At 28.8% G+C, this 24,268-nt stretch overlaps 2 protein-coding genes and 1 long non-coding RNA gene across 3 annotated transcripts in view; all 3 read left to right on the forward strand.

Annotated features, from left to right (window-relative positions):
- Nucleotides 1-24,268, forward strand: part of LOC136972680 (uncharacterized) — a 222,224-nt gene that overhangs the window by 64,711 nt on the left and 133,245 nt on the right. The gene's annotated exons all lie outside the window — the stretch shown is intronic.
- The window catches only part of LOC136972676 (mitogen-activated protein kinase kinase kinase 7-like), a 426,088-nt gene that overhangs the window by 40,701 nt on the left and 361,119 nt on the right, over nucleotides 1-24,268 (forward strand). The gene's annotated exons all lie outside the window — the stretch shown is intronic.
- LOC136972679 (kielin/chordin-like protein) lies at nucleotides 618-23,442 on the forward strand. The gene is made up of 16 exons (XM_067267284.1): nucleotides 618-820; nucleotides 15,403-15,438; nucleotides 15,524-15,658; nucleotides 15,746-15,964; nucleotides 16,037-16,048; nucleotides 16,128-16,352; nucleotides 16,433-16,483; nucleotides 16,570-16,812; nucleotides 16,880-16,944; nucleotides 17,026-17,107; nucleotides 20,369-20,485; nucleotides 21,262-21,456; nucleotides 21,529-21,720; nucleotides 21,807-22,007; nucleotides 22,831-23,100; nucleotides 23,178-23,442. The coding sequence occupies exons 1-16, from the start codon at nucleotides 766-768 to the stop codon at nucleotides 23,198-23,200; spliced, it is 2,121 nt and encodes a 706-aa protein (XP_067123385.1). The 5' UTR covers nucleotides 618-765; the 3' UTR covers nucleotides 23,201-23,442.

The following is a 24,268-nucleotide window of genomic DNA, read 5'->3' on the forward strand; positions in this document are numbered from 1 at the left end:
TTTGATTTAGATGCAGGGAAATTACCTGAGAGTACATCCGGTTATGCTTAAGGCATACTAATTTACCCTAATTCACACCAAAGAACAATAGAAGTATAGAAAAACTATTGCAAAAAATATAAATAAGTATGTTATAGTTTAAGATATTTTATTACTTAATAATTTTTTAGATAAATCTTTTTAAAAATTCAAAGAGAAACTTCCCTAACATCCATAAAAATCCCTCATAACGTGGAGAAAAACGTCCCTTATCATCTGTGCAAAATCCCTAAGTATATAAAGAACAAATTTAAATAATTAATTAAGTTAAAATTAAAATAATTATAATTAACTTTTAATTTAAAAATAATTAATCAATAAAAACGTTTAATGTTCTATTCTGATAACAAAGGGGGGATGTAAGATACAAGAAAATCTAGAATGAAAATTTATATTTATAAATATTAAACAAGTGATTTTAATAACATAAATATATTTTATAATAATCTATTTATAAATATTATAAAGGTTTTTATTGGAATAAATCCAATTTAAAGACGATAGAAGTCGTTAATTTATTCCAGTGTATTCACCGCTTTCACCTTAATCCACGCTTGTTAGAAAGGGGGGCAAGCAGTGATTCATTCATAAAATTAATGACGACACGCCACGAGAAATTCGAAAAGAAAACTCGTTCGCCATTGGACGAACAATCCGTGACGATGTAAGAAGAGTCATATATAATAAGAAGGGCCTCGACGGCGGTTCCATACCAAGCTTATAAGCATGTTGCATTTACAGTTTCTTATTATTGCTGTTATTATCACGGGAACGATTTCAAGTAAGATTTTATTATTATTATTATTATTATTATTAATTATAAAGTATGTTATTATATTAAATGTAAAAATTGTGATTTAATTTTACGATTTTAAAGCCAAAAATCGTGTTTAAATTAAATTTTAATAATTTTAAATTAAAGTAAATGTGTTAAAAGCTTAAAACAGTGTCTGTTTGTTACTAATTTGAGTTTTAAACAGCATCAAAAGAAAGGAAAAAAAATGACTTAGATCGTCATTAAAATCATTCAAAAAGTTACAAAAATTTTAAACTCAAATTAATTTAGGCTTTAATCATCATTAAACTCATCCAGAAATTCATTTAGGCTTTAAATTAATCATCATTAAAACCTGAAAATTAATTTGTGCTTTAATCATCATTAAAATCATCTAAAAAATCTAATTATTTTTAAGAAAAACGAGGACATTTCGAGGAATTGTTAATCTAAAATGAATTTTTAAGATAACTTAAGTAGAAGATACCAAAAAAATTCGGAAACGTCTACAAAAAAGAAAAAACAAAATAGTAAATTTTCGAAATGATTTTTATCTTAGAAAAGTTACACGAAAATCGCTTTTCTTGTTTCAAAATAAAAATATAGGACACGACATTTAAAATTAGTATAAAAGGTATTTGATGATGACGTCATGTCGATTTCGTAAATATTCACGAATTTTATTATAAAAAGAAAAAAAAAAATCGAAATTTGAATAATCTTTTTTAATTCGCTGAACGACGTAACGATTAGATGATTGCATTTTTCTAGTCTGAAAGACGTTCGTTAAACTTGGACTTAGGGAAAAAAATCAGTCACGTGGGTGAGAGGGAGTTTTTAAAAACGCCATCTGCATTTTTCTTACATTATAATAATAATAATAATAATAATAATTTTAATTCTTTTAAAAATGATAAAATTATTATTATTATTATTATTATTATTAAAAGTCAAACTTAAAAAATGATTAGCAATTTTTTTTCTTGTTTAAATTTTTATAATTTAATATAAATAAAAACGCTATTTTGGCTTTAAAAAATGCATTAAAAATTTAATTTTATTTTAAAAATATTATTATTATTATTATTTAATTAAATTTAAAATAGCAAAAAAAATAAAACAAAAAAAATTGAGTTAAATGAAATTATTTTAAAAGAAATTAAATGATTACAATTAAATTTTCCTTAAATTTATTCAATTAAAGGGGGAAAAAACAATAAAAATTGGTTAAATTATTTCCTGAAATAAACGATTTTAAAAAAATTAATTATATATAAATGACATAATTAAATTTTCTTTTTAAATTTAATTACCCTTAAATGGAAATTTAAGAGATTAAAATAAATTATTGTTATTATTTTTTAATTATATTAATTAATAAAAAAATTTATAAATATATAAATAAATGAATTGTAAGAGGAATTATATGAAACGTCAAGTTTATATCCGGAGTTGTGGCTGTTGATCTATTACGGATGTGAATCAACTGCAAGATATATAATTTTTTATTATTATTATTATCGAAAATGTAAGCAATTCAGGAAGAAATAGGTGATTGACCATTTAAAAAATTCATATATTTATTATTTTAAAAATTATTTATTGATTTATTAACATTTTTTTTTTTTTTTTTTTACGGTTGCAACGTTGACATCATCACTTTCAATTCAATTTTGCCAAGAAATTTCGTGTTATTCACGTTTCCTTTTTAGTTTAACACGGAGAAAAACGTCGAATGATCGACGTTTTAATTAGTTATTTACTTTACTTATTGATTTATTAGCATTTTTATTGTGATTAAACTTTATAACGCGAGGTCATCAGTTTTTGAATTCTATTTTGCCAAGGAATTTTGAATTATTCACCTTTCCTTTTTAAATTCCCTGCATAAAAAAAAAACGTTGAAAGAATAAAAGGATAAGCGTTTCAATTAGTAATTTTATGTTTAAATTATTTTTAAAAGGTTTCAAAACGGTTTTTTTTTTTATGTCTGTGTGTGTAACGCAATGCGCTTTTTAAAGCGGTTGTTTCAATTTCCTGCGAATTATTTTGGATATAAAACGGTAGAGATCAATTAACATAAGCAGGTAGTGTTTTCTTAGAAAATTTTCTTTTATTTTTTTTCTTTGGTCTGTCCTCAATATTCACTTGACCCACTTTCATACCTGAGATTCGTCTCTTCATCGCTAAGTAAAATGTCATTGACCAACCCAACGATTCCTCCCTCCCTCTTAGAAATAGGTAATTTAAAGTATGGAATTGGTATTTAGTTCTGCCAAGTTACGTCTAACCTTGCGTTATCAAAGAAAACGAAAGTATTTACTTGTAAATTTTTTTTTCGATAGAAAAAAAAAATATTTGTGTACTTTTGATTTTTTTCAAACGTGGGAAAACACGTCATAGATACTTTCAAAGTGACGAATTCACCTTGGGCACCTTAAGTGTGACCTTAAAAGGACGATTCACTCCTGTAAAATTTAATTAAATTCTACTAATTAAATATAGTTTATTTGCTTTATTTTTAAGGCTACCAACTTAGTATACTTTTAAAATAATTGTAATTAACTCCCTCAAAACCGTAACTTCGGCCATTTCCTCTAATGGCTTAAATTTGAAGCTGGTAAAGCTTTTAGGCTAATTTTAATTTTTTTTACATAAATATAGCAATTTTATTTAGTAAATTAAAGGAGAAATATTTATATTTTAACATAAAATATTGAGATAATCGTTAAGTTTCAATCCTAGCTGATGTCATCAAACAGGAAGTTTATGAATAATTTCTGCGTTGGTTGCTTTAGTTCTAAAACGGCATTCCTAAGAAAAACACGTTGTAAATCGTGGAAAACAGGATTTAAAGAAGTTTAATTTCGAAAGGAAAAAAATATATATATATATATTACGTATTAATTAGATATCAAAATTTAGTTATCGTCTACGGAAACTCATGTCTATAAATAATAAGGAAATTTTTATGATTTCTATATATCTGACCCCCATTCGACCTAACTTGTATAGGGCCATTTCCGTCAAAATAACAAGTTTTGAATTATTTCTGGATTTATCTTTTTCTTATTCGCGGGATATAAAATTATCCTTAAACAATAATTAAATGGGATGTAAAAAAAAAACCGAAAGCTGAAAACTTGTACCGTCGAGACTTAAATATAGCTTTTCTGTTTTCTTCTGGTGAATTGTAAAGCAACTTTCTGACATTTTTTATAAATTATTTAAGAAAATATTTTAATCTAGAATAATCTTTACTCTATTTATAGAATGTAAGATATATCTGGTATCGATTAAGATATCAGTTTTTGTGGTGTTGTGTATAATGCGCAGACTTAAAATTTAGTTTGATTATTAAGAGAATGGAAGCGATTTTGGATAATAATTCGCTTCCAAAATGGCTTCTTTTCGGCTTATATTTCACGCTTAACATGCTTTAAAAAAATACTTCTATCATCATTTTCTAGTAGCTATAATATATAGTTCAGTTTCTAGGAGTAGAATCTCAATTTATAACGTGTTGACTATGAGAAGTTAGTGTTCGATTTACGACGATTTTTCAATATCCAATCTGGTCTTAAAAGCTGTGGTGTATCGTACGTTGTTATTGAAAAGAAATTTAATTTTGAAGAAAAATAAATAAAATTTTCATTAATCCATTGAATTAGTCAAAACGAGAAATTATTTGTTTAATCAATCTCTCGATCGATTTCGATCGAAACTTGTTTGATCGCGTGAAACTCATCGTATTTCGGTAGGCAATTTGTTGTTTTTTTCTTTACTAACGAGATCCTTTATCCTAAAATCTAGGATAAAGAATTTTCCGGTTATGATGCAAGATGCAATTAGGCAAATTTCTTGATTTGCGTTTTACATTCATCTGGCGATGCTTGTAATTAATTGAACTACTTCAGAGCAATCGTCATTAACTCTTATTCCTAATAATGCTTCCATTTTTTTTTCCTCAGCTTGTAAATTCTGCATTTATGCAAAGTATATTTTCTTTTCTTTACTTGTATTAAGTGCATTATAATCATTAATCTAGATTTGATACGAGAGTCACTCTAAACTCTTTAAAGGTATCATACTTTAAATTGAATATAATCAGAAAATCTTTTTCTTAAACCTTTTCATCTTAAATGATTAATGATTTAAATGTTTTACACAGGAAATGAGTCATTATTTAAATTAAAAAATGGCTCCTAATCCCTTAAGAATCTTTTCTTTGTTTCTTAAATATTATAAAAATAGTCGTATCTTCCATGGAAAATAAATATTACAAAGTATATATTAGTATTATATAAAAAGAAGTAATTTATACTTGGCTCTAGGACCTAAAATTTATGTTAAACGAAACATATTTCTCGACGTATCAAACACTATTTAAAGCCTAAGGATAACTTCGTAACTAGGTCTATTATCTTTAAGCGTAACACACATTCTAGAATCTCAGATACCAGATAGCTCACGAATTAAATAAAAAACCCGTTGTACTAGATTGTTTCTAGAGAACCATTTGACTATTCCTAAATAATTCGAAAGGTTAGAAACGTGCTTGGCTTAACAGAAACCTGTGTTATATTGACCTTGATCTTTATCCCCGTTATATCGAATTCCTTTGATATCGTTTCCATTTTGACTTTAAAAAATCGTTTTGTCATCGTACGCTTCCGTAGCTTTAATTAACTTTTCTTCTTCGCTTTCGTTGCTTATAACCATTAAAACTCGAGTTAAACGTGGAAACTTTAAAGTATTGACGACAGCGTTTGACCTTTGACATTTACAAACAAACATGTTTTCATCGGTGTGTCGACTCGAGCTGACGTGTTTCTCGACATGGGTTCATGATCTTTACAATGAAAAACGGTAATAATAAAAGCATCGCAGTTTACATTCGAAGATTTAAACCTCTACTTGGTCTTTCTACCTTATTGATTAAAGAAAGTCCGTATGTCTGTCGGGAAAGGGCTTTTTAAAAATTACAAAATCAGAAAATTATTTTAATAATTACCGTAACAAATGCTAGTTTTATAATACGTAACATTTATACGCCTTAAACCAGTTTCGTTGCTGGTTAAATTACTTAACTATATAAGTGGGATAATTAAGTTATATTCGTATATTAAGTCACGTTTTAATAGTTGGAGAATCGTATGATCGTTTCTGTAATCGATTTTTAACTGAAATATGATCGATCTTCTAAATATTTCGGTATTTATTTGCTTGCGAATAAGAAATTCGTTTTTTTAAATGTAATCTTTGAGTTACGGATTCAGAGAACGTGATAAAATCTGAATTCTTAATATGTTTAAAAGCCAAAAATCGCGAATTTTACGACTAAACGAACTCAAATTACATTGTAGAAGCATCTTCGATGTGACGATAATTTGTTTCTACATGAATTTTTCAAGGATAAGGTAAAAATAAACAGATAACACGGAAATGTTTACAAACCGAATTGTTTGGGAGGTGATTTCTTAAACGCTCCATTCACCAATTCACCTTTTTTTTTCTTTTTAAAGTCGACACCCTTCTTTAAACATGAGGTCTTAGATAACACTCAGCAGAGTGTAAAATTGTTATTCAGTATACTGTGTACTTTTGTTGATAAAATGTGTTATCTTGCGAAACGAACTCGGAAAAATGAATCAAGATCCTCCCTGTTATGTAACGGATGATGATTTTAACCTAGATTGTTTTTCTTAAGCATTCTGATGTTTGCACACACAAACACATTGTTAGGTGTCGTGGCATCATAACGCATCCCCCCAACTGGAAATACAATTATGATAATGAAGAAGAATAAAAATTCCGGAAGAGAATGTCTTCTTTGTGTCATGAACTAGGTTGAAAGTGACTTGATGTCGTCGTCGGCAGAATTGTAAACACTCCACTTTTATAATTACTATTTCTTCCTACCAAAAAGTGGTGCAGATATTTTAATGAGATGTTTCCAAATTTAAGGATGCCGGAAGTAAGAAAATTTATGTACAATTTAGTTGTTTAATGATGATATTTCGGTTACGTAACCTTGCTGGGGGATTATGATCGCAACGAGATAAGTAATTAACGATGTTTAGTAGAAAAACTAGTATCGGAATTATAAAACTTTAATGTGAGTAATTATTGAAGTGATGCAATCTAGCAGTTGCAAGTCATTTAACAATGTGTTATTAAATGCATTGAAGAAAACTGTATATTTTATAAAATTAAATGTATTAAAGAACATTTACTGGAGTATGTACGCTGCAACATTCTTCAAATTCATTGTTACACTTAGCTTAAACTGCTGAAAACTGAAAATAAATTATTACAAATTCTTACAACTTAATTATGCTTTATTGTTCACAAACTTGCAATTTCCTTATATTGCAACCTTGGAATGAGTATGTAAATGAATGGATAACAGTTAATATTATTCAAAATAATGCAGTTACCTTCATAAATCTTTGTTTATATTTATGTGAATATATTTTCATTTGAGTTGTCAGATGAGATTAAATCACTACCATTTATAACTGTATACAAAACTGAAGCAACCTACATGTACGGTGATGTGCTTTTGACGATGGTGATGACGATCAGTTTTACATTTAACATTAAATAGCATATAAAAATTATTGAAATCTATTTTGTATTGGTAGTTCACAACCTATTTGAGCTAGTGGCATGTTCACAACTTTCGGTGGCACACCATTGAGCCAGTGTTACATCAAAGATGTGCTTATATATAATACTAATGAACATTAAAGATCTGCATGCTATTATATTTAAAAAATATACTAGAGAAACAATTAAAATTTCAAAAAATACTAATGATATACCCACGGATAACACTGGTCTATATCAATGTAGTTAAAGAATGGGAGACTATAATTTATAAGAAACAATGCTCAAAAGTATTTTGTGTTTAAATTTAGTGTTTTTTATATAACTAAATATACTTTGCTATTGTATTTGATATATTTACTAGTCATGCTTGAGACCCCTGCATAATTTAATCACTCAGCTTCAACATAAGCCCCTTTAATGGGTTATAACACAGACAAATAACATTCAAGCTCATACCATTTGTTCTAATTTTGTTTAAATTTATAGATGATTCAACAATATCTATCTGTAAGAAAAATTTTGATTAGTTGGTACAAATTTTAAATCTGGGACAATATGGACATCCTGTATAACAATGCAAACCTTCTAGTGTGATCAGAATTATATAATAAAACTTAATTTTTTTCAAACAGACATTTTACCATACAGATTCAAGCAAGTCTGTGTACATGGAGGTTGTAGAGGTTTAACACTTGGGAAAAATTAAATAAACAGCATACTATATGTAATTTATATTTTGTACAAGTTCGGTTTCTCCTTTATCTCTACTGTATTCTGTTACTCTATATTTTAAAAATTAATATACTACATTATGAAAAAAAATAACTTTTTTAAAACTCCCAATGCTTGAATCCAGGTCCATGCACAGCATATATAATGATTTCTCCAACCCCGATACATGAATCATATAACTGCCTGGGGATACTAAGAGGAATATTTCTTCATGCCCATCACTGATATGCCCAGGCATACAATAGGGTAATCAGATGGTGAAGGACAGAGCTGACACATCTAGGCCAGATAACTATGGATAATTCTAAAGATATGATCTTGGGCTCAAGTCCAGATCCATATCTTTAGAATTTTCTGCCCTTCAGAGTGGCAGATACATACTGTAACTGTTTTAACCATCAGACTATGTGAATCTATTGACTTTCGAAATATTTTAATATTAAAAGTCTTATTTTTAATAAAAATAATATCTCACTTGGATAGATAGGTTCGACATTCACAGGATAGTTCTTATGTTTTTCTAAGCATTCTTTAAATAATTTGTCAGGTTTGGGTCTATTATCTTTTCTTAAGTCCAACTTTCATATAACGAAAGCTATATTAGAGCTCTAAATAAGAACAATAACTTTCAAACAATAGTTTAATTGCTTGATATTGTTATATCTCACAATAAATGTTTAAATGATAGTTTATTACTGAGAGATTGATCTTAGACATTAATAATTATAGCACTGTCCTTGTTTTAAATGTGATATTATTTCATTGTATCCACAATTATATAATGCCTCTTCAATTAATGCTACAGAATCATTGGTAAAATAATTCATAACAAGTTACAATATTGTCAAACTATCTAATTCTGATTATGGATTATGCTTTCTAGTATTGTATTCTCATAGTATCAAGAAGAAATTAAGTTCATATAGTTTTTAATTTATAATTTACCTATTGAAATTATTTAATTGTATAGTGTTCACTTGAAGATAGAGGCTAGAGTAACTCATAGTTTGTCCTACTTTTGCTCTAAATATCCTATTATCCTTGAAAAGTCCAAGGATATTCCTGTACTAATTTAATTAACAAAACATAAATGCATTTATAAAATATACGTTATTAATTTCAAAATCAATTTCTATGTATTGTAAATTCAATTAACAATTGAAATAATTATATTATCATTAAAATAGAGTATACAAAGTAATATTTTAGCATTGTTTTAATTTTATTCTTTTGTTTCTTAAGATTCAAAGTTATACTTTGCTTTTGCTGTTAAAATCAGTAAAATAAATAATTCTCCCACAAATCAGTGATGCTTAGTTTTTAAAAATTGCTCATAGTTTCAGTACTTCGCTATTTAAAATTTATCATCTGATCAGAACATTACAAAATGATTCTTTAATCTTAATTGAGATAATTAGATTTGTAACTTACTTAATTTTGTAATGTTAAAATGTATTCAATTAAGTAAAATTACCTTATTTATCAGTGGTAAGTTGTAAATCTCAGCTTTTGACTAATAGTTCAAAGAAAATGATTTGGCAGGATGAGGTCAAACCAAATTTCGGTTGTTTAATCATAAATGTCTCCATTATCACCATTCCAGATCAGAGATTTCAACAGTTGGGAGATGTGTCTATGAATTGGTTCAATGTTGTCCAAATATTACAACACCAGCTGGATATTGTCATCTGGCCTTAACTGCTACATTGCATAAGGAAGTGTCAACAAGTGATATTCTAAACTGTATATTCCACTGCCGTATTTTCACGGAAGAGCCTGTTTAAAGTTTTGTATCTTGTGATTTGACTATTATTGAGAAATAGAATTCAGAATCATCAGAAAACAAATATATGGTAAATTTTAATATCGAGAGGGTGAGAAATCTGCTGTTTCTCTTCTCCTCTAGCAGAGAAAGGAACTACTATAATGAAGGTGGATATTCATGAATGTATTTTGCATATTCTTATATCAATTCAAAACTGCATTACATTTCTCTCATTAATGATGATATGAGAGAGCAAAAGATGCTCATGAAGAAGAACATTTTGAAAGTAAAAGTATTAAAAAATGGAATAGTCAGCCAACTCTCCTGAACAATAAAATAATGGTGGAATGTTTTAAAAGCTGTGTGACAGCCCACATCGCCTCAAAAATAGGGTTTGCAATACCAGACTTTTAGTTAAGTATATAAGTGTTAAAATTAGACAAATGACATTTAAAATTGAAACTATTTTTAAATTTGTTCATTATTATTAATTTCAGCAAACTGGATTTGCTACCATTACTTGTAGCTTTAGAGATTTAATCACGTTTTTTAAATGCTTTCAGTGTATTTTAAATTAAAATTCTATTGTCTGCACACTTATCTATTCGTATACTAACTTCATTTCTATTATTGCTGTTTAAAACAATAATAAAAGCAATGCATCTGCTTCTATTAGATAATATTTTATATGAAAAGTTACAATAACACTCCATTAAACATATTTGGAAAGATAATCATTTTTTACATCATATTAATAGAGTATATTTTTTCTTTATTTATTATGGCAACATGGCCACTAGTTATAATGAAACAATAAACTAATTCTAATCGTTTTCTTTCATAGTGACCATGCACATTTCTACTGGAATATTGTATTTTCTCAAATTTCTTATAAAATTATTATTAGATTTGCTACAGTTGGAAGATATTTCTTATTTTTTGCATTATGCCGAAAACATAGTTTCACTTTTGTATCAATTCTAAAATATACGTATTGAGATAATACTGGCACTTTGGTCCAGTGTAATGGTATTTAGCATCCTGCTCATGCAAATCCTAATCTAGAACACGCTTAAAAATATAGTTGTTAGCATTTTCCTTTCTTTAAATACAATCAGTTCTGTAGAGAATAAATTGATCAATCTGTTTCACTATTTTACAACTGAGGAGCTGACTACATACTTATTTATCGGAGTTTTCAATATAATAATCATTTGGATATTTTTAAATAAATAGTTTTACGGGTAATTTTTGTGTGATATTTCATTTAATCCAAGCATATGTTTTTTAAAACATGATGAACTCTTCTTAGTTTAAATCTCAAGAAACTTAGAAAAATGTCTGATGAAGTAGTAATAAAATTCAGAAAGCAAAACAAGAAGAAACGTACATCATGTTTATTGAATCATAAAACCAGGTTCAAACTTGAATTTTTATTATGTTTTGTCAAGTTCATTAAGAAAGAAAAGTGAAAACATAAAATGATGTTAGCTGTTATTGTCATGAGTTGTAATATTCCAGAAGATTCCATTACAGATTAAAAGGGGAAGATATATATATATAAGGTGTGGCTAGCAAGGCCAACTAGGTCATTTGGTCAAACCATCTATTTCATATTTATGCAATAAACATTATTTGTATGCATAACACAACTTACTTTTCTTTGAATTATCCTAAAAAGTCTTAAAATTTCAAATTAATGTATGGTAATGACTTTGACTTTGCTTCGACAATTAGTGTGTATAATGATTAAAAAATCCCATTTTTATATGAGAGCCACAGTCTAGAGGAAGGCACATATATGGCACAACTGAATAACAGTCTTATCAATCTTATGCTGGTGGATATCGTCACATTCACCCACGGGATCATCCTCGAGCAGCTTTTGAAAAGGGATAAATGATCTCTAAATGCATGCATAAATCTGCATCCTGTATGTCCTGATATTTGGGCTACCTCACATCTATGAAGTGAAGTCAAGTCAATATTTGTTTGAAATTTATTTAGTCATTAATTTTTCAGTTACAGAATTTTTATTTCACATTTCAATAACTAGCGATAGATTGCAAGTCCTTTATTTCTTTGAAATATTGGTTTCATACAGCAGTACTCTTACTTAACATCCTGGCAATCTATGATTCATGTTCCTAGCATTTGACTGCCTCCAGTTACCTTTAACAATTTAAAAAAAATTTTTTATTAATTTACATTATAATTAATCATAATTTGATATTATAATAATATATCTACTGGTATATGTCTTTAAATTTGTTCTATTGCATTTAATTACTTCTGAACTGAAGTTAAATAGTTAAGTTTAAAACTACAATTTATAACTTTTTTAGATACTTTAACCATCTTTCTATTATTAAACAATATTATTTTCTTCTTTTAATTTTAACCTCAAATTTAAAATATTGCTACAATTTTGTAAAATGAATTTCCTGTTTTGAGTTGGGCGAAAACATTTAAACACTTTTAAAAAATTCTGTAGAAAAGACTAAAATGTCTTCATTGACGTGACAAGAATGAAGACATTTTAGTCTTTTCTACAGAATCTTTTTTTGTGTGTAAATTTGTCAGCCATTCTTTTAAAAAGACATTTAAACACTCTTCTTCTCATCAGTCTTAAAAAAATTAAATTACACTTACTTATTCTCTTTTCTTCTTTCTTGTTTAGTTTTATTTTTCTTTATTATTATTCTTATCAGAGCAGGATTAGGTCTCCTGGCTGGTTCCTATATTTAAAAGATATGCTATCTTGGTTGTCCAAGGTCTTTCCTTTTTTGGGTAATAGTTCATTTTTAGTTTTGGAATTTTGCTTATCTTCATCCTCTGACGATGATTCAACCAATTGTTTTTCTATTTCTTGATTTTAGAGACAATGTTAAGGACTTTCAGTCATTTTCTGATTGCAATGGACAAAAAGAAAAATTCAGAAATGTTTTTTAGAAGTGGTCTTAAGAAATTTGTTTTGGCTTCTTCTGGTTTACTTTTATTTTATTTGATTAAATCTTACTGCAAAATACCAAAATTTTGCAGTAAAATTTTAATTAAATGTGACTTTTGATGCTAGATGAAATGCAAATTTGACTATAAAACATATTTTGTTTTTGTTGGATTTAATTAGAATTGTTTTATTCTTATCTTATGATTTCTATCTCTTTTTTCCACCCATTTTATAATAATGTTTCTTTTATGCCATTTACTTTCATGCTCATGTTTTATTTAAATTATTCTTTGTTCTTATAATATAGTTGAGTCTATTTAACAAAACTCTAGATAAGGAAGCAGTTTGCTTAAGAGAGAACTCTTCTATATTCCCAATTTTCTCATCTATGTTTTACATTTGGATTTCCATTAACAGAACACTGGGTAGAGCAGACCATTTAAATGAGCACCATGACAGTGGCATTTTTAGAACAGCAGTTTGCATAAAGCACCATTTTAAACATTACAGATAAACCCTTATAAAGCTTATGGTGTGATACTTTTACATCATTGCCCACAGTGCATGGCAATGAGGCTCTCCACACTACAGTATATATTACATGGACATTTGGTGAAACTTCCATTGGTCAACTTTTTAATATGTGGACAATCAAGGTTTCTTACAGAATTGTAATAAACAGATTTTGTTGGACATATATGAAAAGCAATTACATATTAAAAAAGTAATGTAAAATATACATGAACAGCACAGACTGCATGTACTGTACATCCTCCTCATTTGTTATCTACTTATTTGTTTTTATACTGTATATCTCTTCAGAGAGCATTCAGAAATTTTGGAGCAAAGATGTTTGCATCTTTTCAGTAAGGTCTCCTACTGTGTTTTTGGGAATAAATGAATGAAGGTATACTTTCACTTATTCCCAGAAACACAGTAGAGAAATGGTAAATATACTTTATTTACTTACTCAATAGAATGATAAAATTAATGATTTAGGAATGGAAACCAATAAGTAAATACAGTAAAATTATGTGATAATGAATTTTAATGTTTCCAAATGTATTTCATGTCTTAGAAGGTCTAGTAAGTTGTAAAAGTGAAAAGAATCAAGTACCATTAACAATCTCCCAGGTGATCTGATTACTTTGGATAAGGGGAGCAGATCAGATAAGAGAGCATGATAAAGTCAAATCTACTTGAGATCATATATATTTATATTTTCTACAATGTATAAGAAACATTACTATTGTGAAAAGAAATGCAAAGACAAATATGAAAAGCCTAAAGTAGGGAATAAAACAATTCTAATTAAATACTCTCTTTCTGCGTGCCATATCAGAAATCCCGATGTTGGCAAGCACCTGGTGCAGGTTAATAAGTGGTTAGTAAGGTGCCGAGGTGTATCCTGGGGGAAGTTACAACCAGAGTGGTTCCCCGTTGGCTTCTCTGGTGCGTGATGTTACGTGAGGGGAAATGCCTTCCAGGTGGTCTTGTAAGGGAAACTGGCCCCTATTCAGGTGTTACAAACGTGGAGAAAACCCAGAAAACTCCACGTGGCCAGCCCGTCCAAACACGGTGCGAACCCGCGATCGAACTCCCAGTGTTTAGCGACAGAACCGCTTGGCCACTGGTGGGCAATTAAATACTAAAAAGAAAAAATAAACAAACAGAAATAAAAGTAGAAAAACAGAATAGAAATTATTATACTTAATTTAACTTATTTTTAAGATAATAAGGAGAGAGAATAAACTTAATTTTCTAAAAAGAAATTTGCCCAATAGAGTATAAATTTTATAATTTTTCTTCAAAATTACTTTATTTTGAATAATATTTTAACTATTCTTACATTGCTAAGCACTATTAATGTTTAAGAAAGAGCAAAGGTAAAATGCAACTGATTATATTGACTAAAAATAAAAGGAAGGATATTGACAATTACATCGTAAATTGTAGTTGTAATGTTGATTTTTTTAAAAATAAAGTTAAATATATACAAGAAAAAGGTCGTAAACAATTTAAATATAGGACAACAATTATTAACATATAATTACATGAACTTCCATATTATGCTTTGTTTATAATAAAGAAATTGTGTAAGTACATAAAATTATAGATTCTGAATAGACAGTAGCATATGTAAGTATATTGTTTATCATAAACAAAATTATTGAAAATATGACAGCAGGATTACGAAGTAACCAGTCTATTTAGTAGTAACTAGAGCAGTTCTTTCTGGAGAGCAGGAATTATAAATAGCTTCTTAGCATACAGTAATCAGCATTTAACTCCTGCTGTTATTTTGTAACTGATGCAAATTTATAAAATATGTACTTATACACTAAATGTTTTAGTCTATTTGATATGCTAAATTTGAATCAACAATAGTTTAGTTAGCAGGTTTTTTTTAATTAACTATTTTTCAAGTTGCTAATCTGAAAATAGAAGTGATTTTAGAATAAGTAATATATTGTGATATCATATTTGTTAATTTTTCCTGAAGACTATACTTTTCTTTATTTTTAGGATCCATAAGAAGCACCGAAGAAGTCACGGAAAACCGTAATTGATTTTAAAATAAGAAAAATATTTTAAAATATATTTCAATATAATTACTGAAAAATTGCACTTTCCATTTATTAAACAGATTTAGAATGTACGTGCGATAAGCGATATCTCTCTCACTATGAAGTCAAAGGCTGCTACCCCATTTATGACAGAAATAATTCTGCATGCCCTTCAAGATTTGAATGTTTAAACAATCAAACAGATAATGCTGAAAGTAATTTCTTAATTTTTAGTTTCTAATTGTTGTTAGTGGTAAATATTGATAAGTGTAATCTTAACAAATAAAAAAATTATTTTATAGTGTGTGTATATAAAGGACAATATTATAGTGTTGGATCCAGCATAAACACAGGCAACAATTGTCAAAGATGCCAATGTGTTAGGCAGTCTGAAGAAATTAAAGCTTATATTGCGTGCGCGGGTGTGGAATGTCCTCACAATTTCCGTCGACCTCCCATCAGTAAGGGATGCCGCTTGGTTTATGAAGAAAATCATTGCTGTCCTACCAAAACTGAATGTGGTATGTTTTATATCATAGTATACATTTCAAATTACAGATGTGATTTATAATCAAATTCTTGTTCATTTTCAGATCTTGAAAAATGTAAGTATTAGATAAAAATGAATTAATTATATCAGCTTATTTTCTAGTATCAACTAAATTTCACATCTGTTCTTTTAAGTACCAAAATGTGAATGGAATAATAAAACGTATTATTTGGGAGAACATATATATCCAGAAGAAGATCCGTGCCTAGTCTGTCACTGCGACAAAGATTGGAAAGGACTCGAAAGTAAGAGTTGCCGCAAGATAGATTGTATCTTTGAGAGAAAAGTTGATCTTTTGAAGAGAGGATGTATACCAGTATATCATGAAAAAACATGCTGTCCGATTGAATACTATTGCCGTAAGTCTATGATATTTTCTTAGAAACTAAAATTTATCTAAATTAATTTTATTGTTTAATAAAATATATGCATTCAACAGCTGAAACTCAAGAATCAGCTCCTAAAAATGATTCTGAAATTGGAGAAAAATGTAAGTTAATACCAATTACAATAAGTTAATTTTTTCAACTAGTCATTCACAACGTTAATTTTTGAAACTATTTTTCTTAAAAATAGCTGAAAATGAATGTTATTTTGATGGTAAAAGATACAAGATAGGGGAGAAATTAAATTATAAACAAGAATTGAATTGTACCACTTGTACTTGCTGCACGCCACCCGATTTTACTTGTGTACATCAGTCTTGTCCGCCTCCTCCTAATAATGATTATGAAAATTGCAAAGCAAACTACAAACAGGGTATTTGTTGTCCAGAGTATGACTGTAAACCTAAACAAGTTGCTGAAGAATTAATTTTAGGTAAGTATTAATATTGTCATTAAAGTTTATACATTATTTTGTAATATTTGCTTTTATCGATTTCTAGGCGATCAAAGTACACTAGAAGAATCCGTAAAAATTGGTCCTCCTCCAAGTGAAAATCCTTGCAACGTAAGTATTTATTATCTTTTTAGTTTGTTTCATTTTCAATCATTACTTTTGAAGCAATCATTGCTGTGAATATTGTTTTAGGAAATGGAATGTGCAGATGGAAAACATTGTCAATTAAGACAAGTAAAATGTGACAGATCATTTTGTCCTCTTATTCCAACATGTAAGTTATTTTGTATATATTCTATTACATCTATGTAACAATTAACACAACATCTCATCTGTTTCATTCACAACTTGGAGTAAATAACAACGATAATACATTTTTAGTTAAATTTTTAAACATACATTAATTCTCATATCAAATTATTCACCCAAAATACCTGCTTTTCCAGGTTTACAATTTGATATGGGCATTAAAGTATGAAACCAAAGAACCCATCTTCAGGGACCTTGAATAAAAAATACATGCTCTCGTTAAAACATAAAACTCTTACATTATCCCTACACTGATAATCTTCCCTTTCTCTTGTCTATATGTGGAATTGGATGATTGGAAAACTATGTTATTATTGGGCTTCAATTTTCAAATTGCAGAGCTATTTCCCACTGTCATCAGTCTTCCTTCATTTAGTCTCAAGAAGAGCCAGATAGATGAAAATTGAGACCAGATTTGCAAAGCTTACGTACAAGAAACCCCAATTAATTTTTAAAATTAAAATATGATTAAAAATTGCAGCCCAGCATTGTGACAATGTCAACAACAAATAATTAAGATTTTTATTAATAAGGACTATTTTAAAAACTTCATAAATTCCAAGTATTTTCTTTCCACTTGGCATTTCCCTTCTCCCACTTAACATGTACTGTACATTTCTATCATCACATTATCAGTTCTTAAACTCCTTTTGTGCTCTTTCAATTTTTTCTGAAGATACTTCTCATAACTCCATATCTCAGTAGGAGGAGGGAGGAGGTTATTTTTTAATATAGTTTAGTAAGAAAGGGAGATCAGGTATGTCTCTTATTTTCAGACTTATATTCTTGGTGTAATATTATTGTTTTTGTTTTGACTCTTAATATTTCTGAAAATGGATTATAGAAATTGAAAAGCACTAGGATAAAAAATGGGAAATCCAGAAAATCAGAATTTTTTTATACAAATTATTAAACAAATTACTAGCTTAAATAATAATGTTTTGTATGCACATCATTTATTCACTCAATGAGACAAATCTTGTAAATTAAACCACAAAGTTAAGTATGCAAAAATAATAAGCCATTCTTTCTGGATCCTTTCAGATATAAATTTTAAATTTTCATCTAAAATTTTTCAAAAAATTTGTAGTATGTTATTTATAAGTATTCCTTACAGCTTGCTGTAGAAATGTTTATCAACAGACAATAATCAGTCATTAAAATATATATATTTTTCTCTCCTATAATTATATAATTCTGAAATTAATTTATATAAAACTGTATTATCCCAAAGCATTCCTTCAAAACCAAGAAAATGTATTGGCCATTCATTTCAATTTTCAAAATTATAATATTCAATATATACTCTATACTCTATACAGACTATTGCAATCATATGTACAGTACACAAGACAAATAAAAACCCAATAAGTTTAGTATTCCTACATAACAGTTTGATTTTGCACAGTGTATACAATCATGTCGTATAATATTGCTTACAATACTTTAAATATGATTATCAAGCATTAACCTTTATTTTTGATTGACATTTATTGAACAAACCTGCACTGAAGATGGTCTCTTTTTAAGACCATCTTCAGTGCAAATTTGTGAACAATGAACAACGGTATGTTAGCAGTTTTGAACATCGATCATTCCATTAATAGAAATGTCCTAAAATTCCAATTTGTTCATTCAAATGTTTTCATAGAGCAATAGTTCCCAATTAGCTAAGAGTTGTGGACCCCCATTTTCTTAAAGGTAAGCCTCAGACCCCATACTACTTATACCAAAATGTTCATGTGCAGTAGCTGCAGTTGAAAGGTCGATAGCAATATTCAAAACAAATGAGTCAAAAAAATACAGCACATCTAGCAGCTGTACAATCTACATATGTTCCTTTATTTATTTTGAACATTCCTTCCACATCTGGTTCAGCATTTCCTACTTTTAACTTTAAATCAGGCTCAACATGGAGATAGTATCTGTCTTGTTCTTCAGATATAAAAGAATATCAAAAAAGTTTGTGAACATAGTAGATATTTAAAGCTTAAACAAGTTGTAAATTATAATCAGAAAATACACTCAAACCTGTTTTTGTGCGATCTTTTATACGTGCAATGTTTTGTGCAATTTTTTGTGCACTATACCAATTTGATTGAAATTCATATACCGCACACAAAAAATCACACAAAATAGATTGCACAAAAACAGGTTTGAGTGTATTTTCATCACAGACCTTCTATATTGGTCCTTGGTGACTGCCATATGTGTTCCATTCAAATGTACTTTCAAATTTTTTGAAAAAAAATCTTGCTCTGGAGCATTTGAATGGAGGGGGGTTTGAAAAACAAGTAATGCTCCCAGTAGAACAAGAAATAATCAACACACAAAAGTCAAAAATAATTAGTAACACTGACTATAATTAAAAGAAATTCCAAGCAATGGAAATGGAGTGGGAGGTTACTCTTTTCAGTTCTTGGTATTTCCTATGATAGTCTGATCTTTGACAGCTGTAGAAAAAATATCTCTAATCATTCAAAGAATTGCAGATCTACTCAAAGTTTAAAACAGAGTAAGACATTTCTGCTTAGCTTGCTCTTTGGGCAAACTAAAGGTTTCTTGTGTTTTGACAGGAATCATGTTTACTTTTGTAAACATCTGTGTCGACTGAAACTTTTCTCATCGGCTTTTTGCTGAGGAGACTCATTTCTGAGTATGCAGTTATGTTCAGATGGACTTGTGCATCTGCGTTCTGTTTTTTTTTTAACCCTGTGATGTTCCTCAGCTTTCTTTCAGAGGTCTACTGTTTTACTTCAGAATCTCTAAAAAAATTTCTATGGGGTGCACCCCCATAGATCAAGGTTTATTTGGCCTACTGTACAATAAACAATGGTAGGCCGAAACATTGTTAGCTGCATGATAGTTTATTAGAAAACAGTAATGATATAATATCTTGTTATTAAGGTCGAGTGTTACCTTACTTGTGAATAAGTCTCAATTTGGATTCAATCACACAAAACCACCCACTGTTTTAGAAGTTTTTTATCACTATCAGTTTGTCAAATATACATTTTGATACTCATTGAAGCTCTATTAATATAATATCTTGTTTTAATTAACAAATTTGCTTTATTTTCATTCTCTATGCTCTGTTCTGTATTATACATTTTTAAATTGAATTGTAATGTTATAAAAAAGTACTCTCATATACATAATTTAATGTATAATACATTAAGATTCCACATATTTATGTAACTCAACTATATTTATTGTAATTTTTCAGGTGTTCACATTAATCCAGAATGTCCAACACCACTATGTGCATCTGGTTGCTTTGTGAAAGAAAATGATAAAAATGGTTGTCCGACATGTGCCTGTGAAGCTGAAAATGCACCTTTAAGTAAGTTTATATAATTCTGAATTATTAAACTAAACTTATTTTTAGCAAAATATCAAGAATCTACTGTATTTTATGGCATGTGAGACATGACAATAGTTCAAAGAAAAGACTTTTAAAAAAAATCTTACATCCCTTGTGGTCTCCCTTAGGGAGACACAAGGGTGTAAGACCTTAGGCTACAGGTAACCTTTACCTACCTCAACTCTTGAATAAAAATGTAATAATAATACTTGTGAGGATGGGAAGTTCAATGGCAGCAACAATGCAACCAACTAATGCCACCTAGGCCAGACATTGGTTACATATCTCCCTTATCTCATACCAAATGGACTTTTCCATCCCATTCTATGCACTTGTGCAGTGGTCTAGATTTGTCTATTAGTGAGGATTGATGCTATTAAATTTTAGTGGTTAAAGATTGAAGGGGTGGGGAGATAAAGGGGAGTCGTTGTATCACAAGGAGTCAGACTTAGTGAAAATTTTACTCGTTATTAGCATTTACAATTTTTTATAAAATTCATCCCTACCCTCAAAATTAAGCTTTTTTGCCATTTTATTTTTAAAATTTTGTATATAACAGATGGGCCACATGTTGTTTTAAATGTTATTGCTGGGAAAGTTAAACAACTCACTGCTTGATTTTTTAAAGCACAGTAAAAAACAATGGTACTGAGTGCCAAAAGAACTGGATAGCTGAAATGGAGATGCATCTTATGCTATAAAGTACAGTAAATTCAACTATATAAAACAAAAGTTCCATTTACTGTATATTTCAGCTGATTTGAAGACTTGTGTTCTTCCAAATTGTACTGGCCATAATTGTTATTATGCACTTGGAGAAGATGGGTGTCCTGACTGCTCTTGCGATCCACCCTGCACAGTCTGTCCTCCAGATTGTCAAGAACAAACAGATGTTCCCGAAGGCAAATGCCCAATATGTATGTGCAATGAAATAGTCGAAAGCAGTAATAGTAAGTAATTACAGGTATTTTTATTTTTAAACAAAAGTTATGTTTTTCAAAATAATAAATTTTATTTTTAAGTTGCTGAAGTAACAACTTGCCAAACACCAGTTTGTGAAGGGGTCAACTGTAATATCAAAATTGATGAAAATAACTGCACACAATGCATATGTGAGCCTGAATGTGATATTCCAGTCTGCAAACCTGGTTGCAAATTAGAAACAGATGTCACCAAGGATAAATGTCCAAAATGTAACTGCTCAGAAGCCATTGGTGGGTTATCATTATCTCTAAATTTAATATTTTATTTAACAATTTTTATACTAAAATTGAATATATTCTTTCATTTTGTTTTGTAGAAAAAAAACCTTGTCCCACACCTTTTTGTGAAGGAAGTAATTGCACAATGGTAATTGATGAAGACAACTGCACAAAATGTGTATGTGCTCCACAATGTCAACCACTTAAATGTGAAGAAGGCTGTACTTTAGAAAAGAATGTTTCAAAAGAAGAATGTCCACAGTGTGTATGTAAAGATGAAGACAAAGATAAAGTTAATGGTAAGTAATTTAAATGCATGTTAATCATTAATTACTTATGTCTAAAGAAATGCTTACTGGAACTGAATAACATCAAAATAAATAAATCTACATCTTTCAAGGGTCCAGCATAACGTTTAATCCTATAAAAACGTTTTCGATCCCTTTAAGAGATCTTCTTCAGTTATTCTTTACAAAGAAACGAACAAGAAATTCGAATTTAAAAAGAACAAAATTCAAAAATGCGGTTATACATCTAACAGTAATACATAAATCCATCCTTAATAACATTATAACAAATGTAAAAAATAACAAAATACAAATAACAACTAACAAGCATATACAAATCACTTAAGTGATTTGTATATGCTTGTTAGTTTTTTACATTTGTTATAATGTTATTAAGGATGGATTTATGTATTACTGTTAGATGTATAACCGCATTTTTGAATTTTGTTCTTTTTAAATTCGAATTTCTTGTTCGTTTCTTTGTAAAGAATAACTGAAGAAGATCTCTTAAAGGGATCGAAAACGTTTTTATAGGATTAAACGTTATGCTGGACCCTTGAAAGATGTAGATTTATTTATTTTGATTACTTATGTCTTCAACAATTTAAAATCTGTTTTTAAAAACAAATGCAGATATTTCAATGTATTTAACTATTTTGACTTACTAATATATATATAAATGATTTAGCTTATTTAATTTTATAATTATTTAATAATAATCTTTGTATTATTTGATCTCAAATGAATATATTTACACCAAATTGGTTGTATCTATAATACAAATTTTAAATATATTATATTATATCAATATAAAATGCAATATATTCTGTTTTAGTTCCTAGAACTAAAGAAGAAGAAGTATCTTCTCTAGAAGATACTACAATAGCTCCTGTTGTGGTAGAGACCACTACAGAAGTCAAATGTCCTGCACCGGACTGCAGAGGTTATAATTGCCGAATTCTAGTCGGCCTGAATGGCTGTCAGACTTGCACCTGTGAAAGTAGGTGTCCACCTACCAGTTGCATTCCAGGATGCACCGTAGAAGAGAATCCTCCTCCGGATAAGTGTCCCGGCTGCATTTGTCATCTCACAGCAAAATCAGAAGGTCAGTTTCTGCAAAAATTATCATTTAATTTAAATTAATGGAATAGCATTTAAGTATAGTTGTTTTCACTTTTTTAGATCCAAAGGCAAATGAATCATGAAGATTCAATTGATGCAGCAGAGTAAATATTAGAGCTCTATCACTCCATCAAAATTTTGAAAATTATGATTATTATACCTTACTGTGATTTGGTGTCGAGAGCATACGACGCAGTTCCATCATTATTTTACGAGGAGATTTCTCTGCAAAAGATCGCCTTCCATTAAATATATATTTTATTCGACTGTTGTAATTCACTTATTCGTTTTCAGAAATTTAAATATATATTTGTATAAAAGATAATATTGTGTTTTGTTATTTGAACTAAAGGATCACTGTGATTAGAAATTTGAAGGAAATATCTTTATATAAACTATCAGATGATTCTTTTGTACAGAAATATTCTGATTTTGGGCTTTGCTTCTTAAAGGACAGAAAGAGATATATTGCTTTGGCTTTCCGCAATCTCGATCATGACACAACTACTTGAAAGAAAATTTCAATTTATTTTACAATAGCTGAATGCTTTTGCTGTTGTGCATCTATAAAAAATTTGCACGCATGTATCTAGTAAAGATTATATACAAACACTTATTGCATTTCTTCATCTTAATATTATTATTATATTATTATATAATTAACATAAAAACTATCATCATCATTGCAACTCATTCTGAGTAAAAGGATTGACTATTTCAGCATGTTATCAAGGACAAAAATATTTTAGATTCACTACTCCAACGACATGCTATTGTTAATTTATTTTGATGGTTTGCATATAGAAAGTTCGCTAATAATGAATTTTGGCCAATTTCAATAATGCCAATCACAAGAAAGCTTAATCTGCACTGTTCTTTTCTTGACTGAAAGTAATTATGTTATGTTCGAAACTGCCGTTGTAATATATATTTTAATTGCAGAACCTTTTTCATTGGTTATAAACAAAAGAAAAGTCAAAATAGTTTATTGAAGACACAAAATATCAAAAAAGATTAATAATAATTTAAGCTGATAACTAATTTTTCCACATGATTTTGTCAGAGTATGTGGTGAAAGCTGAACTAGTGGGAGAATCAAATGCACTTGATTTTTGCCAAATCACTAAATGAACATTCAAATATTGCTAACT

The sequence above is a fragment of the Centruroides vittatus genome, unplaced genomic scaffold, assembly GCF_030686945.1.
Source record: "Centruroides vittatus isolate TY-2023 unplaced genomic scaffold, ASM3068694v2 contig_300, whole genome shotgun sequence".
Classification (NCBI taxonomy): domain Eukaryota; kingdom Metazoa; phylum Arthropoda; class Arachnida; order Scorpiones; family Buthidae; genus Centruroides; species Centruroides vittatus.